At 34.3% G+C, this 16,816-nt stretch overlaps 1 protein-coding gene across 4 annotated transcripts in view; it reads right to left on the bottom strand.

Moving 5' to 3' along the window:
• SLC16A12 (solute carrier family 16 member 12) overlaps positions 1-16,816 on the bottom strand; it is a 111,116-nt gene that overhangs the window by 8,347 nt on the left and 85,953 nt on the right. For 3 of the 4 annotated variants that reach the window (XM_001375965.4, XM_007478831.3, XM_007478830.3), the window contains 3 exons: positions 15,368-15,622; positions 6,779-6,882; positions 2,568-2,711 (listed from right to left, as the gene is read on the bottom strand). In XM_001375965.4, the coding sequence (XP_001376002.1) occupies positions 2,568-2,711; positions 6,779-6,882; positions 15,368-15,477 (358 nt within the window). In that variant the 5' untranslated portion in view covers positions 15,478-15,622. Of the gene's footprint in view, positions 1-2,567; positions 2,712-6,778; positions 6,883-15,367; positions 15,623-16,816 lie in introns of those variants that run through there. The other variant, XM_007478833.2, reaches the window with a different exon arrangement.

Here is a 16,816-nt window from a genome sequence, read left to right as displayed (position 1 = left end):
AGTGGCCTTGGGCAAATCACTTAACTTGTTTGCCTCAGTTTCTTCATATGTAAAATGAAGATAGTAATAACACCTACCAGCCAGGGTTGTTGTAAAGATAGAATGAGATGACATTTGTAAAACATTTAGCATAGTTCTTGGTACATAGTGAACACTACATAAATGTTAGCTATTATTATCATTAATTATTATTGTTGCTGTTGTTCCAATACTACCAGACTCCCTCTAGTTCTACAAGCTATGGAAAAGAAAGGAAACAAGTATTTTTAAGGACCTTCTATGTGCCAAGCATTGTACTAAGCACTTTACAAACATTATCTCATTTGATAATTTAATCAAATAATACTATAGATAATTAAATGCAAAGTAATCTCATGTGACAACTTTCTTTGGGATAAAGTAAAAATTGATCTTTCATCTGTTCCCTATGTTATAGCTGTTTTCCACAACAACCTGAAAAAATTCTCCCCAACTAAAATCTAGCCTCCCCACAGTAAATAAGTATTATTCTTCTCTTAGGAAAAGAAAAAAAAATTAAAACTCTGACTTTGGAATCAACAGTAAAAGAAAAGACTTTAAAAATAATGTATTTATTTAATTGAGTCTAGACAAACTACTTGAATACTTCCAGTAGAAGAAATGTTTTCTTAAGGAGTTTTTTATTCCCTCAGATGATCCAGATATTTACTTCATTTCCCACTTGGCTTGACCTAAGAAGAGAGTCCTAATGTTCTGGACCTTTCTAGAAACCACATTGATAAATAGAATGCCTTTATTCCATATGCAATTAAACCAAAATTGAATACACACATAGGTGGAGATTTTCTAATCTGAGGGTTAAAAGTAATAACTTCATATTTATTGACTTATAGTTACTGCAAACAGACATTAGAAAAGAGATCAGGGAAATCTTTAGAATTCCCTCCTTCACTCCATTGACATTCTTTTTTTTTAACCCTTAGCTTCCATTTTGCTATTAATTCTAAGATAAAAGAACATCAAGGATGTTCTTGTTTGAGTATTTCTCGGCAGTTTTCTTTGATAATTTCTTGTAATTTGATGTCCAAGATTTTTTCTTGATCATGGCTTTCAGGTAGTCCAATAATTCTCAAATCGTCTCTCCTAACTGTTTTCTAGGTAAGTTGTTTTTTTCAATAAGATATTTCATGTTTTCCTCTGTTTTTTTTTTATTCCTTTGATTCTGCTTTATTGTTTCTTGATTTCTCATGAAACCATTAGTTTCTAGGTGGTAAATTCTGCTTTTTAAAGCCTGGTTTTCCTCTGTCAGTTTTTGGTTCTCCTTTTTCAATTGGCACATTTCTTCTTTTATCAGTTTCATTTCTCCTTGCAACACTTTCTTTTCTTCTTGTATCACTTTCATTTCTCTTCTCCACTTTTCTTCTGCCTCTCTTAATTGGTTTTTGAAGTCTTTTTTATCTTTTCAAGAATCTTTTGTCCAATCCATATTTTTCTTTTAGAGTTTGCATGTGTTTCCTTTGCTTTCACTGTCCCCTTCTGTGTCTGTAACTTGCTCTTTATCACCATAAAAATTCCTTAGAGTTAGGTTCTTTTTTGTTGTTTGCTCATTTTTTCCTATCTAATTATAAGTAGGCTCTGTTTTCTGGGAAGTTGGGGTACCTCTTAAACTTCCATCCTTGCTTGATGTTATTCTCAGCTTATTTTTTGGGTTTGAGAGCTGAGAGCTCTGGGAGCCCCCACTCCTTGCTGATTCAATTGACCTTAGCTTAAGGACTTGTCTCAAGCTTGAACATAAGCTTTTGATCTCACTCTGACATTGATCAGATCAGGGACTGGTCTAGCCCCAGACTTAGGCTCAAGTTTTTAGTCTTGCTGTGTATTTTATCCAATCAGGCATACCCTTGATTGTCCTGTCTTGGAGCTCCACCCTGAGCTTTAGGCAGAAATATCAGTACTTTGTACTTAGTACTATCAGATATCCTAAACCATGTACTATGTCATTATCCCAAGCCCAGACTGGAAATCCTGGCTTCACTATAGGCCCACATGGATCACTTCAGTCCAGAATGCCATGGACTGGGACTCCAGACTTCTCTACCGTTGAAAATTTCAAGGGGTGTGGGTTGGCTTGTACCACTATTTGCCCAGACAGGATCTTAAAATCTGAATGTTGGCTTGAACTTAGGTTCTGAACCTAGGATAACAGATGTAGGGTAGGGTAGGGGGTGGGTGACTTGCTCTTTGCTTGCTCTTCCCTCATATAGCCTTTTGCTGACTCTGCTTTCCTCTCACTCCAGTTGCCCAGATGATCTCTGCCTACCTTTTGAATTTTTCCTTTCTTGAAAGTTGTTTCACTCTGTCTCCTTATTGGTTTTTTCATTCCTATATTCATTTTCTGGCAATATTTTAATCTTGGTCAGAGAGGATTCTCCTCTGATCTTTTTCTTAATTATTAAATATGTAGAAATGCCAGCTGCTGTATAAGTTATCAAAGTAATAAGGTAAATATTTCATGAATTGTTTCTCTGATAATGTATTTGTCGAGCCCTAAGTGGCATGGGGAGAAAAGTGGGATGAATTGCCCTTACCTGTAAGAACTCCAAGAGTGAGGTAGAGGTGCTTCAGGCTGGTGGCAAATGAACTCAGGATGAGACCAGTAGAGGCAAGCAAGCCACCCAGCATGATTCCCACTTGACAGGATAAATGGTTACTGACAACACTCCCAAGTGGAGCTTCAAAAATAACAATAATTATGGTCATTATCAAGGGTATTTTGAAATGACAGAAGCTTTGAGTTAAAGGACCCATTCCTCCAAGATCTTAAAGCAATTTCCAAAATAACTAATTTATCTCTTGACCAGTAATGCTGCTAAGTTCTGTACCTCTTGTACTTTATGTTAGAATAAAATTCTTATACTGTTGGCAAAAAAGTGTCAACACCAGAATGATGAGAAAGATGTAGGGGGTACTATATGGATAGCTCAAGATTATGTAGGGAAAAAATACATCAAGGAGAAAACTTCAGTGTTGTATATTTTTCTTGGTTTGGAAGCAGCACTGTTTCTTCATCTGTAAGACAGGTATAAAAACACATGAAGAACGTACTCAAAAAAAATGGTGTAAGGCACAAGAAAATATATGTAAAGTATTTTACAAATCTTAAAGTACTTTGTGTGTTTATTAGTAGCATTTAGTACAACTTTCATATTTTTCAGTATGGGATAATGAGAAAAGCATTGGATTTAGAGTCAAAGGACTCTAGATTTGTATTCTGGCTTTGCCCATTATCATGTGTGTGTTCTTAAGTGAGTGATATCACCTCTCAGGGTCCTTGATTCTCTGCTATACAGTTAGGGCATAGAATTGCATTTACTTCCCAGGATGGTTACAAGGATAAAATGAGATAATATTTGTAAAGTATCTAGCACAGTGGCTGGCACTTAGCAGGCACTATATAAGTTATATTATTATTATCTCTAATGGTCCTTCCAGTCCTAAACCCTATTATTCTAAAATACATGGTCAACCAGAAATCAGCATTAAAGTCACTCAAAATTCCCAACTCCCAATAAATTGTTTAATAGGGATATAAGCTTCCCTACTATACCAAAGATGGTTGAGATTGGAGAAAAGGTCTTATTTATCTTATTATGTCCCAAGACATATTTTTTATTACCAAATATCTTTATTTTTTAAAGGAAGTTTTGGTTTTGGTTTTGCATCATTTAAGACTATTTTTGATGTGGTCAAAATTGAGATTAATAAAATTAAAAGAACCATTGCTCTTGACATTATACTAATATGACACTTTTAATATGTAAGTGATCCTTTCTTTAAATTTGTCCCAATACTCTTTTTGGAACGTTACTTTGCAGTTAGGACATTCTCTCTTTTATCATAAGTTTTTGTACACAAATCTTTTCCATAAATATTAAATGGAAATTTCATTGCTATCAGAATCTGTTTCCTATTTTTCTTTGTATTCAGAGTCCTTTCCCTACTATGCATTGAGTAGGTGCTTAATACAGATTTCTTAAATTAGATGAAATTATACTGCTGCTGCTAATATGGTCATATCCCTTTGTACAAAGTCCAATCAGAGTTTGAGCAAAAGATTCTATTGGTAAACTTCACTTGCCACAGTTGAAAAGATTGAACTGATATTCCTAGGTTATTGCCCACTTGAAGCTTTGTAGATGGTCTGTGAAGACTGAGGACAAGCATGTTGTTGTTTTATTCATCTTTGCCAAGTTACTTCAGCTATAGTAAAACAGTCAGGATTGCCAAGACTTTCTAATTTAAAGAAGATTTGCTCTTCTCATTTCTACAAACCTGGAAAATCACAGGCAAATGCCACAATTTCCAAAAGCACTAACTCTTCTCATTTGCTAAATGAAACATAACCATCGGCCATTTATCAAATATATATATATATATATATATACAGTGTAAAAACATTGGTCATACCTAGATGTCATTTTGGAGATGTATTTTCCCTACTCTTAATTTCCCTATTGTTAACATGTGATTATACCAAATTAAGTATAGCATGCCTGACCCAATGCCATACTGTAGAGTCTGAAGATTCCACTTACAAAATCATCTTACTTAACCTAATGCCTCAAATTAGCATTCTCATCATTAATGGTCACCAAGGGCTATATACTCCCAAATAGACCTTTCTTGAGCATGCTGTGCATCAATGGATATAACAGTGATGCTATTCATAGAGGTCACAGAATCTCAGTTAGAAAGTAGACCAGAGGCCAACTAGCCCAAACCATAACTGAACAATCATCCCCTCCTCACCATACCAAACATCTGTATGGATGAATGAATACATGACTGGAAAAGCATTTATTAAGCACTCACTTTATTGCAAAACTCTATACTGAATGCTACAGATACTCAAAGAAAAGCAGAAATCCCTCTTGCTATCTAAAAGTTCATATTACAATGTCTGCAGGCAACACAAATAGAGGCTTTAATCACAAATCAGTTGAAAAGATTCCATGATCCTTAAGGTGAAACAGCAAAGCTCACTGAAAATACTAATACAAAGACTACACAAGAGTGAGGAGTATCTTTTATTTGCCTTTGTAGGTCCCCTAACCTATTATGTTTTATATGTAATAGGCACTAAGTAAATATTCATTGAATTAAAAATCTCACTAAAAATATGAAAACAAATTACTATGGTAAGGTGGGTGGCATTTTTTCCTACAAAAGAAAGGCCCAGTAATGCTTATGTTTTAATAGATTTCCTCCCTTAAATTCTTTCAGTATTGTCCATGAAGAGGTGTTACCCTGTCCTCCTGAAACTCATTTTTAGACCCAAAATTGCCATCAAATTTCTTTACTAAAATAACCCATGTTTTGGTGCAGGACAAATTGTTTCTTGAACATATTTATGTTTTTTCTAAAGATAATAGCAGACTTGGTGCAAAGGACTCTACTACAAAAATTTTGTGAACTGCTGAGTTAGAGGTTACTTCTGCTAACAACAACCTGTGAAAGCCTGGTAAACAAGGAGATCTGGTGATTCTTTGCTTTCTTTTTTATGAAATGATTACACAAGTCTCAGGAGATCAAAGAAAAAGAAGGACCCAAATGTACAAAAATCTTTTATAGCAGTTCTTTTATGGTGGCAAAGAATTGGAACCTGAAGGGATGCCCATCAATTGGGGGATGGCTGAACAAGTTATGGTATATGAATGTGAAAGCATATTATTGAGCTATAAGAAATGAGGAAGGGTCATAGTTTCAGAAAGACTTGGGTAGACTTATATGAAGTAATGCAAAATGAGTAAGCAGAACCAAGTGAATAGTGCACATAGTAACAGCAATAATGTAAAACTGGGAAACAAGGAAAGACTTAGCAACTTTGATCAATGTAACAATCCATGATAACTCCAGAGGACTCATGATGAAAAATGCAATCTACATCTAAGGAGAGAATATATGGACTCACGGTACATACTGAAGCATATTTTTTCTTTTTATGTTTTTAGAACATAATTAATATAGAAATGTTTTACATGGTTTCATATATATAATGGATATAATATTTCTTATTTTCTCAGTGAGTCATGGAAGAAAAGAGAAAATTTAGGACTTAAAATACAGTTGAATTTTCAAAATATATTACCATAAAGTATGAACCTAATAGACCAGGAAGAAATTTAAAACCATTTGAAGCTCATTTAATTATAAGCTTCAATAAACTTTATTAAATTAATTTTGAAGCTTATTTAGTAATGAACTTTAAATTTAATTTTATGATGAACATCAAAGATAATTTAAAAATACATGGAAAAGAGGAGTTAAACACCTAATGGCATCTTACTTTCAAGATAATATATAGTCCCCAAGTCAAACAATTACTAGCATTGAGTCTCTGTCTCTGGAAGAACCATATAGTCTATATGTTTTTTTCTTATGTATTAACCACAAGGACACCAGCTGGCTTCAGCTCATACCTTATTCATAATAAGCTTCACTGAGTTTAGATGAGATGCAAAGATCATTGCTATGGAAATATGTTTTTCATGACTTCACATGTATAATGAATATCATATTGCTTGCCTCTTCAATGGATAGGAGAAGGACTGGAGGGAGGAAGAGAATTTGGAACTAAAATTTTAAATTAAATATTGAAAGATCATTGTTCAAATTCCCTTTATCAATTCTCAGCATAATCCTTATACTTAGAAAAGTCCATAATGAGAGCTGATGGGAAATTACTACTAGACACAATGAAATATTAGCCAGTTCTTTCTCCTTAGAGGGTAACACTCACCACAAAGCATGGTGACACAGTCTACAATGGAATGGATCCATGCTGTTTGTGCATAATCCTGAGCAAAATATGTCTGGAACTCCACAAAAAAAATGGAGATACATCTGAAAAACACAAAGCAATTGTTTTATGCCAAGGGTGGATTTCATGGGATCATAGACTTGAATTGACCATGACCCAAAGGTTTGGTGTAATTGACAGTTCAAGTCTTCGTGGATCTGAACTGGCACTCCCAGAAATTCTGACTTTGATTACCAGAAAAATAAAAAATGGAATAGAAGTATCTGTTCATATAAATCTCTAAGTTTACAGGCACCAAGCACTATGGCTTGGGCACATATAATGAACTTTTCACTGCTCATTTGTTTCCAGTGTTCAGATTCATGTCAACATAGACTAAAATAAACAGATTAATTAAAATAATAATAACAGCATTTATATGCTCTTTAAATTTTGCAAAGCACTTTACACACATCATCTCATTTGATCCTTATATTAACCTTGTGTAAGTATTACTTAAGCAATGTAAGTATTATTACATTGGGATTCAACTGGATAAAACTGGGATTCAGAGAAATTGTGACTTGTCCATGGTCACACAGTTGAGTGTCAGACTTAGAATCTGAACTCAACTGTCTCTTGACTCTGAGTCCAGCATCCTTTCAATGACATTATACTGTCCCTCTCAATAAAGAAATTCATGTATAGTATTTGTACTAATGAGATATACTAAGGCACTGAGGCATGGGGATAAAGCAGTGTGACCACTTGGTATTTATTTTTTACACACCTATCTTCATCCCACTTTAACAGTCCAAAGCATCATAGAATAGTCATTTAACTCTTTATCTTCACTTCAAGATGGAGTTAGCAGCAATCAAGGGCTGCAGCAAAGAGTAACAAAGTGGAGCAAGAATCTAGATAGGTAGGTTTGAGTGATCAGGATGATCAAGATAATAGAAAGAGGACACAGAGAAAAGCTCATGATCCTTTCTTCCTCCACTTCTAAGTGGTATTTGAAATAAATTTAGTCAAAAGATTTAAAATGTGGTGCTTTACCCCCAGATGAAGTCATTGTTTACCCAAGGTCTAATGCTGGAGATCCACACCATTACCATTACAGGAAGAAACAAAGTAAGGAAATAAACCAAGGCCATCTAGTTAGAGTTGGAGTGTTATCACACACAGAGCTATAGCATAACTTTCTTTGTCAATTGAACTAATTTAAGTTTAATTTAAAATATTTTTATAAATTTGAACTTTTAAAAAAAAATCGATGGGCAACTCCTTTTTTGTTATTCATTACCGAAAAGGTAATATATTGCAAAGGATATAGTGTAACAACTCTATGGAAAACCCAGGTTCAAATCCTCCCCATTCATACATGCTAGTTATGTGGTTGTCATTCAGTCACATATGACTCGGGATTTTCTTGGAAAAGATGTGGAGTTATTTGTCATTTCCTTCTCCAGCTTACTTTATAGATGAGGACGTTGTAAGACTCAAATGAGATGGCATGTTAAGTTCTTTGCAAACTTTAAAGTGCTATATAAATCTGTGTGTGTGTGTGTGTGTGTGTGTGTGTGTGTGTTCCTGCTCAGACCTATGATTTCATTAGTACAGAGAATTCTTGGTGAGGAAACTCCCTCTACCAATGAAGATCAGAAACTGGTCTGCAAGTTAAAATCTTAGGTTGTTTCCCAAGACATTTAAGAGATAAATGATTTACCCAAGGTCACACAGCCAGGCAGAACTTGAAACAAGTTGTTCCTGACAGAAAGGTCAATTCTTTAATGATTTCTCTTATATTGCCTTTCAAATGTCAGCTATTTTTACTACTAAATATTATTGTCTTTCCTAAAATATGATGCTCAGAACAAAATTAAACATTCCAGATATTGCCTGATAAGGAAAGAATACTGTGGGACCTTATATTTCTATTAATACAGCCAGAGATCAAAGTTACCTTTTTTGGAAACCAAGCCAAAAAAACTGAGACAATACCTATTTCTAAAAAGACAAAACAGGTACAAACCAGGGGGTGATTTTTCTGGCCAGAGTCAAGATGAATGATTTCCAATAACCCTTTTTCACCTGGACTTTTTCTCATTCTTATTCCCGAATCCCTAAGTAAGGTATTTTTTCATGTGATTATCTTTTTAAAAATATTATTTATTCATTGTTATTTTGAACTTGATAAATATTATCAAATATGATCATTTCCATATAAGGATGCAAAAAGTTCCAACTCTCCATTGTGCACAGCTCTTTAAAGTATATAAGTTCACCACATTCATTTACAAAACTGTCCAACTGGTTCTCCTATTCTTTTTGGTACATTTTCAAAAAATGCTTCACTGATTCTCCTTCATATGACTATAAATCTGGGATAACCCAGCCTTGGTTGGGCCTGACAGATCATATCACTGTAGAACATTCATGGACTCTTAACTTGAAATCTTTTTTACTTTGCACTGACTCATTTTGGGGAAGTTTGGTTTTTGCATCTGGCAAAGTAAACACATTTTCTTCACTCTTTTTATTTTTTCACTCTTCCCCCTCACAATACTCAAGATAATCAAACCAGTACATGTGACAATATATATAAACAGGATTCATAAGTTCATAACCTTTTTTGTGTCATAGTGGCTCAGTCTAGTGAAGCTTATGGATTCTTCAGAATAATGCTGTTAAAGACATGAATAGGATTTCCAAGGGAAACAATTATATCAAAATAAACATGTATTTCTTCCATCTAAATTCATAGATTCCCCCCAAATCCCCAGGGATTCCACAGGGGTCTATAGACCCCAGGTTAAGAACCCCTGGCTTGGACTAACTTGAGAGAAAAAATATATTTCAAGAACAACACTTGACCTTATCACCTACATATACAAGAATCCTAAGAACAAATCATTGAAATGTCACTGGTTCATTTCTTTAATGTTATAGTTTAAGGGAGCAGGAGAGAGGAAGTGCTATTCCTCTTTTAATTTGACTTCATGGGGAGAAAATACATTACTTTCTGAACAATGTTTTAGACATATGTTTCTAAAAACAAATTAATACCTCAAAGCTAAAAAAAATAACAAATATGTGCACACAAACATATGTGGATCTATTGATCTCTCTCTATAATATATGCATATTTATATCCACCTTATAAAATGGAAGGCACACAAAGCATACACACATACACACACACATACCCATACATATGTAAATATATAAGCAAGTGTACCAGCTCTCACTAGTTTGATATAGTAGACAGAGAGCTGGCTTTGTCAAGTCAGTAAGACCAGAAGTTCAAGTCTTGCTTCAGAAACATGGTGCCCCTAAATAAGGTCACTTAACATCTCAGTGTTCTAGGGAAACAACTCTCTAAGACTATAAGTTGCAGAGAAAGTGCCAGCCTGTACTGGAAGAGGGCATGTTCTCATCCAGGTATTTCCTGTGCCAACAAAATCAGAGATCCAGTCCTAATTACCATCTTTTAACTGAAGGGATCAGACTGACAGATCTTGAAGGCCCCTTTTGGTTCTCACACTCTGTGTCTCTAGCACACATAATGACTTTCAAATCTTCATGTATTTCACAACTGGCTGCTGCAGGAATAATCTTTCAAAACACTCAGCATATAGTGGTAATCAGGTATCTATGGCCATTAAATTTATTAGAAACAGTGGGAAACCTACTTGGGGATCATCACCTCAGCATCATTTACAAGGATTCTCCTACCACATTCATTACCATTTCTGTTGGTCAATTGCTTCATTGTGTGCCTATCTACAAATGGGTATAACAATACCTACCTCATAAGATTGTTTTGAGGGACAAATGAGATTATCAGTGTAGAGCTCTTTGAAAACCTTCAAGTGCTCTATAAAGGTGACTTTGTTATTTTTTATAATCTCAACACCAAGAGTTTTAGCAAAAGCTGAACTAAAGAGACATGTTAAAATAAAGTTTCTTTTCAAATATCAGTCATTTACAAAAAAGTGAATTTACAACTTACAATTGACCTTATCACCTAATATACAAGACTCCTAAGGACAAATTATAAAAATGTCACTGGTTTATTTCTTTAATGTAATAGTTCAAGGGAACAGGAACAAGGAAGGAAGGGAAAGTACTACAGAACTTTTTGAACAACAATGTTTTGGATTTATGTTTCTAATACAAATATGTACCCCAAAGCTAAAAAAATGAATATACATAGACATATATATGTGGATTATACATATGCATAAATATAAGATATGTTAGCCAGCTTCCAAAATCAGAAGCATAAAACACACACATATGCATATATAAATCTATAATCAAGAGTTCCAGCCCTTACTACTCTGATATGGTAGACAAAAATCACAAAGTAGAACAAAGTGAAAAAAGTATCTCAATTTTTTTCTTTTTTTAAAAGATAAATTCTATTCTATTCCCAATCAGTTCTTTCTAGATAGCTATCATATCTAGCTTGTGTATTTTATTTAACTCCCTGACTTCTTCTGTACTTATTTTTAATTAGATTTCTAATTCTGAGAGGGAAAAATTGAAATCTCCTACTATTATGGCTTTGTTTTTTATCCCCACCTATGATTACTTTAGCTTTCTTCTAAAAATTTGGATGCTATAATGTTTGGTGTAAATAGTTCTTGTATTGATAATGCATCATTATCTATGGTAGCTTTTAATATAATGTAGTTTCCCTATTCATCCTTATCTTTAAAATTATAATTTTTAAAATTAATAATTTTTACTTTTAACTTTTAAAAATTCAGCATGTAGGAACCAAGGGAGGAAATAAATATAATGTCTCAATAGTTTTCTATTACTTTAGAGTTCCATACACATTGTGTCCTGAAAAAAAGGTCCCCAGTGGAAGAAAGTACTTCATTCCATTATCTGATGGATAAGAATAAGAATCTGCTCATATAAACATATGAGCATGTAAATGAGATCATGGGTCCATTGATGTCATATTCAAGTAAGATCAGAATATTCTTATACAAAAATTTACTTATCTTTTGTACTGACTCAGACCTTTTTATTTGTATCATCTTATTCAATAAGTAGTAATCACCTTAAGTGGAACATTGTGTCTGAATTTTAGATTAAAAGACAAAATTTTTTTAAGGGTGGAGGAAAGGGCACAAAATTTAACTAGACTAAAAACTAAAATACTATGCCATAGTTTGAAAACCATAGCCATTAAAAGCCAAGTATAAGAAAACTTCATCTCATTGATGTGTCTGAATTTCAGTTTAATTTCATCCAGCATCTAAAACACAGAGAATCGTGGTATCATGTATGTCTATAGTTGTGAAAATGTAATATAATTTCCAAAAATCAATATAAAATACTAACATAAAAAGTGAAAAGAAGAAACCCTTTCCAGGAGAGGAGAGAATAGATTACCATTTCTTTGTATGGTGATATCAACTTTATAGAGCATGAGAATCTGTTAGAATCCATTTCCATAAAAGATTATGTATATGAAAGATTCCTGTGCTTTTAAAAAATAAACCTTTTAAAACTTTATGATAAACTGACAATATTTACCAATATTTTTCATATAAATTAGTATATTTTAAAAAAACCCTTATCTTCTGTCTTACAATCCATACTAAATATCAGTTTCAAAGCAGTCGAGTGATAAGTACTAGGTAACTGAGGTTAAGTGACTTGCCCAGGGTCACACAACAAAGATGTGACTAAGTCCATATTTGAACCTGGGACCTTTCACCTCTAGGCCTTACTCTCTATCCACTAAGCCATCTAGCTGCCACTAAATAATCCTATTTTTTAAAGATTATTAGTAAATAAATTAGATCTTTGCTTTTTAGTGCTTCGACCAATGATGAAGTCGTAAACCTCTTCCCTCTTTTTGCCCCAATCCCCATCTCTAACCCTATTACCCTCTTAATTTCTAGAAGTACAGAATCTCAAAGTTTGGGAGGAACTTCTGAAATCATCTAGCACAGTCAGTATCTGAACATGAACTCCTTTTGTAGTATCCCTAAGAACTGGCCACAAATTTCTCAAATTAGTCCATCCATGACACTTAGAGACAATTCTAACTGTCAGGTAGCATTATGTTATGCCTGGTTTTTCTTTTCTTGGCTCTTCTGCTTGTTTCTCCCAACAAAAACAATCCTAATTTCTCTTGCTGATGTTAGTCCTTTCAATTGTTGATATCAGGTCAAATGATCAATCAAAAAGCATTTAATGAATGTTTTCTATATGCCAAGAACTGTACTGTCAGCTAACAAACACTTATTAAACACTTACTATGTGCCAGATCAATATCCCTTGCAAAGATTTCTCTCTAGACTAAACATCCCCAGTTTTTTCCATGGATCTCTTGAATATGTGGTTGAAATCCCTTAATATTATGATCACCTTCTGTCTGAATATACTATAGCTTGTTCTTCCCAAAATGAAATGTCTAGAATGGAACGTAATATGCCAGATGTGATCTAAACTATATCTGCATAGACATAAAGACATATATATAGATGTATATGTTGTTGTTGCTTAGTCATTTTTAGTCAAGTCTGACTCTTCATGACCCCTTTTTGGAATTTTTTGGCAAAGATACTAGAGTGGTTTGCCATTTCCTTCATATATATGTATATATATGGAGGGATATATATTTATATCTGTATAGACATATGCATACATATATGTACATATACATGCACCTTTCAAAGCAGTATAAGATTATATTAACTTTTTTTGCCTTCTAAATCCAATAGATGATGCACTATTACAATTACAATCCACTCCCAAATTAAGCTACTAGTGAAGGTTGTCAGAAGTTATAACATCGTAAATGTATTTTCCATGGGGAAGGAAAATCCTATCCCTGGCAGTAGACAAGAGAAGAGAGGGTTAGTGTGCTCACTCTCCAGTGCTGTACAACTCCACCAGGTAATATGTTCAATAACTTTCCTTTCATTTTTCTAGGCTGAAATCAATGTTGTGGGAATGTGTCTATATACAAAGCTGTGCATTAACTCATTAACTTTATCCCCTTTCATTCTTGAAGAAGTGAAGAGTTGGAATGCATGAACTTGGTATCCTGATGCTTTTAAGGAGACTTTATGACCAAATGAATGCTTGATTGTTTTCAATCCTCTTACTACTCATGTAACCTCAGACAGTTCATTTATCTTCTCATTATTATCTACAAAATGAATGAGTTAAATATATGATATCCAGGATCCCATGCAGCTCTGAAACTTTGGATCCTAAATCCTTGAAAAGGGATTAGCAATGAAGTCATCAATAAAGTTGTAAGACAAAAAAAATCCTGCTTGCTTCTCTGCATTTCTTATTGGAGAATGTCTTACTCCTTCAAATGAGGATGCCATCAAATAATCTTCTCATTAGAGCAATCTAATTTTATTGCCAAGGTTATATCCAGTCAAAGACAATGAAACTTTTATTTCAGCTACAGCACCAGAAGGGAAAACATCTATATAACATATCAGTAGTCTAAGCATATATAGACTGCCTTTTTCTATTAAAAAAATCAGTCTTTGATCTGGTCCTCCCTTTTCACACATGTCTTGACTTTGGAATGGAATATCACAACAGCATTCTGACCGACCAGCAGCTTGTTTTCCCTTGGGGGAAGGTAGGGTTGAGAGTGTGGGTCCAGAGCTACACATTCAATTCACTCTCAGAGTCCCATAAAGGATCACTGAGAAAATTTTGAATGAACAAATAATAAATCAACTCTAATCAGAGGTCAATCTATCCATCCATTTGGATCTAAATAAGTTTTCACATATAATTTATCACAAAAAGCAAATGATTGCCTTTCTATTCCTAAAAGCTGTTCTTAAAGAGTTCTGAGAGACTGTAACAAGTCACTTCCTCTCTTTAAGTCTCAGTTTCCACATTTGTAAAATGAGAAGGTTGGATTAGATGATGTTTAATGGACCTTCTAGCATTAAATCTAAAGAACACACTTCCTATTGTGGGCAGCTGAATACTTCAGTGGATTGAGAGCCAGGTCTAGAGAAGGGAGATCCTAGGTTCAAATCTGGCCTCAGATACTTCCTAGCTGTGTGACCCTGGGCAAGTCACTTAACTCCCATTGCCGAGCCCTCCCACTCTTCTGCCTTAGAACCAATACATAGTATTAATTCTAAGACAGATGGTAAGAGTTAAAAAAAATATACTTCCTATCAAAGAAAATAATATGTAAACTCTATTAATAACTAAGAAGTTTATTCCTTTTTAAAAAGTACTTTCCTCATTTGCTCAGTTAATTGGAGAAAGGAGTGTTTAAACTATCTTTCAAAATATTGTCTATTGCTAATGAAGAAAAAAAGCTAAAATAGCCTCAAAACTCCAGTGTCTCTAAATACTAAAAAGTTTAGACTGAATATAGTTTAAATGGAATCAACTCAAGAACATTTAAGTAAATGTAAATATTTGAGAGAATAGGGTGCCTATAAGAAAATAGTTTTATTAATTGACTCAGTCTAAAAATCATGTGAACCTAGAGGGAAAAATAAAACAATAAGAGCCACTGGAAAATAAGAAAACTACCTTTAGGAATCAAGAATTTCTACCTACCTTGTGACTGCCCTGGTGCAGATGGTGACAAGGAAACAGCCAGCCACAATCATCCAACCCCACCCTCCATCAGGTGGGGAAATGTACAAAGTTCTCTTTGGTGCTGCCATATTTAGGACTGATGACTTCTATCCTTTGCCAAGTTACTCCAAACAACTCAGTTGTAGTTTCAAAGATGATTCGCTGTCCCAATGAATTCCTGTTGGCATTCAAGGGTGGCATGGAATGCTACCTGGCACACTGGTCACTGGCCATCTGAAATCAAAATTAGTCAAGGTTGCATTTAATCATTGCTAAATGATTAAATTCAGCTAAAGCTGAATTTCCTAATCTTGTAAAATTCCATTGCATCTTATATGTATTATATGATATGTACTTAGTTATTCCACCATGGAGAGGCAGTGTGGTATGGTGGAAAAGACACTGACATACAAGACAGGAAATCAGGATTCTAGTACTAGCTTTAGCTAATGACTTGAACAACTAAGCAATGAAAACTTTGACCAAGTCACTTCCATTCCATGGGTTTTGGCTTCTTCCTCAGTGTTGCCACAATGAGAAAGGCAATTTATCTGAATTATAGCAGCCATTATCACTAACCCTAATGAGGATACCATTCTCCTCCTAGTTTTTACCTTCCTATCAGCAATAGATAAATGCATAGAGGGCCTAGGAGCAGTTATTTAAGCTTGACTTTTATACTGGGGGTCAGAGAGCTGCATAACTTGCTTGGAAGGAAGGGGGAAAAACCAAGTAAAACCCCATCGTAGTAGATTATGGCTCTGATTACCTACATGAATTTTCCTGCATACTGATATTTATGTGTGTGGGGGGAAGGACTGAGTGCTTTGGGATGTGCTATGAACTGTACGGGGTCTTGGACATTGAATGCATTAAGGCGGTGATGCCAAATTCAGATAGAAAAGTGGGGTCAAGGTAGTACCCTGTATATAAAGACCATATGATGACAGTTTTAAAATGCAATATTCTCTGTTTTTGTTATGTATTAATTTATTTTGTTAATTTTTTTCCAATTACATTTTAATCTGGTTCATCATATAGTTGTGGGCTATATGCATATGTTTGATCCCTCTTGTGAAGATTGGATTTAGCTCTACCCTGATTGTAACAATGAAGGTACTTAGCTCTTCCTTTATTGTGAAAATTCAATTGTAATCCCCTGTATATTTTTAGATTTATGAACTAATCACAAAAAGGTATGAACTAACCACAAAAGGTGTGAACACCCATTTTATATATTGAGTGAGAAATCTATGACCCAGGTGTGAAAGAATGGGCAGTCCTGGTGTGGAGCATTGGCTGTGATTGGTAGACGTAAAATTTAGGGGAGGTGACACAAAAGAAAAAAGGTCTTTAAATAGTGGGAAAAGAGACACACAGGGAATGATCACTCATTTGGAGTTGGGCTGGAAGAGAGTCACTTGGAGT

This window comes from Monodelphis domestica, chromosome 1 (genome assembly GCF_027887165.1).
Source record: "Monodelphis domestica isolate mMonDom1 chromosome 1, mMonDom1.pri, whole genome shotgun sequence".
NCBI classification, from domain to species: Eukaryota; Metazoa; Chordata; class Mammalia; order Didelphimorphia; family Didelphidae; genus Monodelphis; species Monodelphis domestica.
The sequence above is the reverse complement of the archived record's forward strand: the minus strand, read 5'-3'. Positions and strand labels throughout refer to the sequence as shown.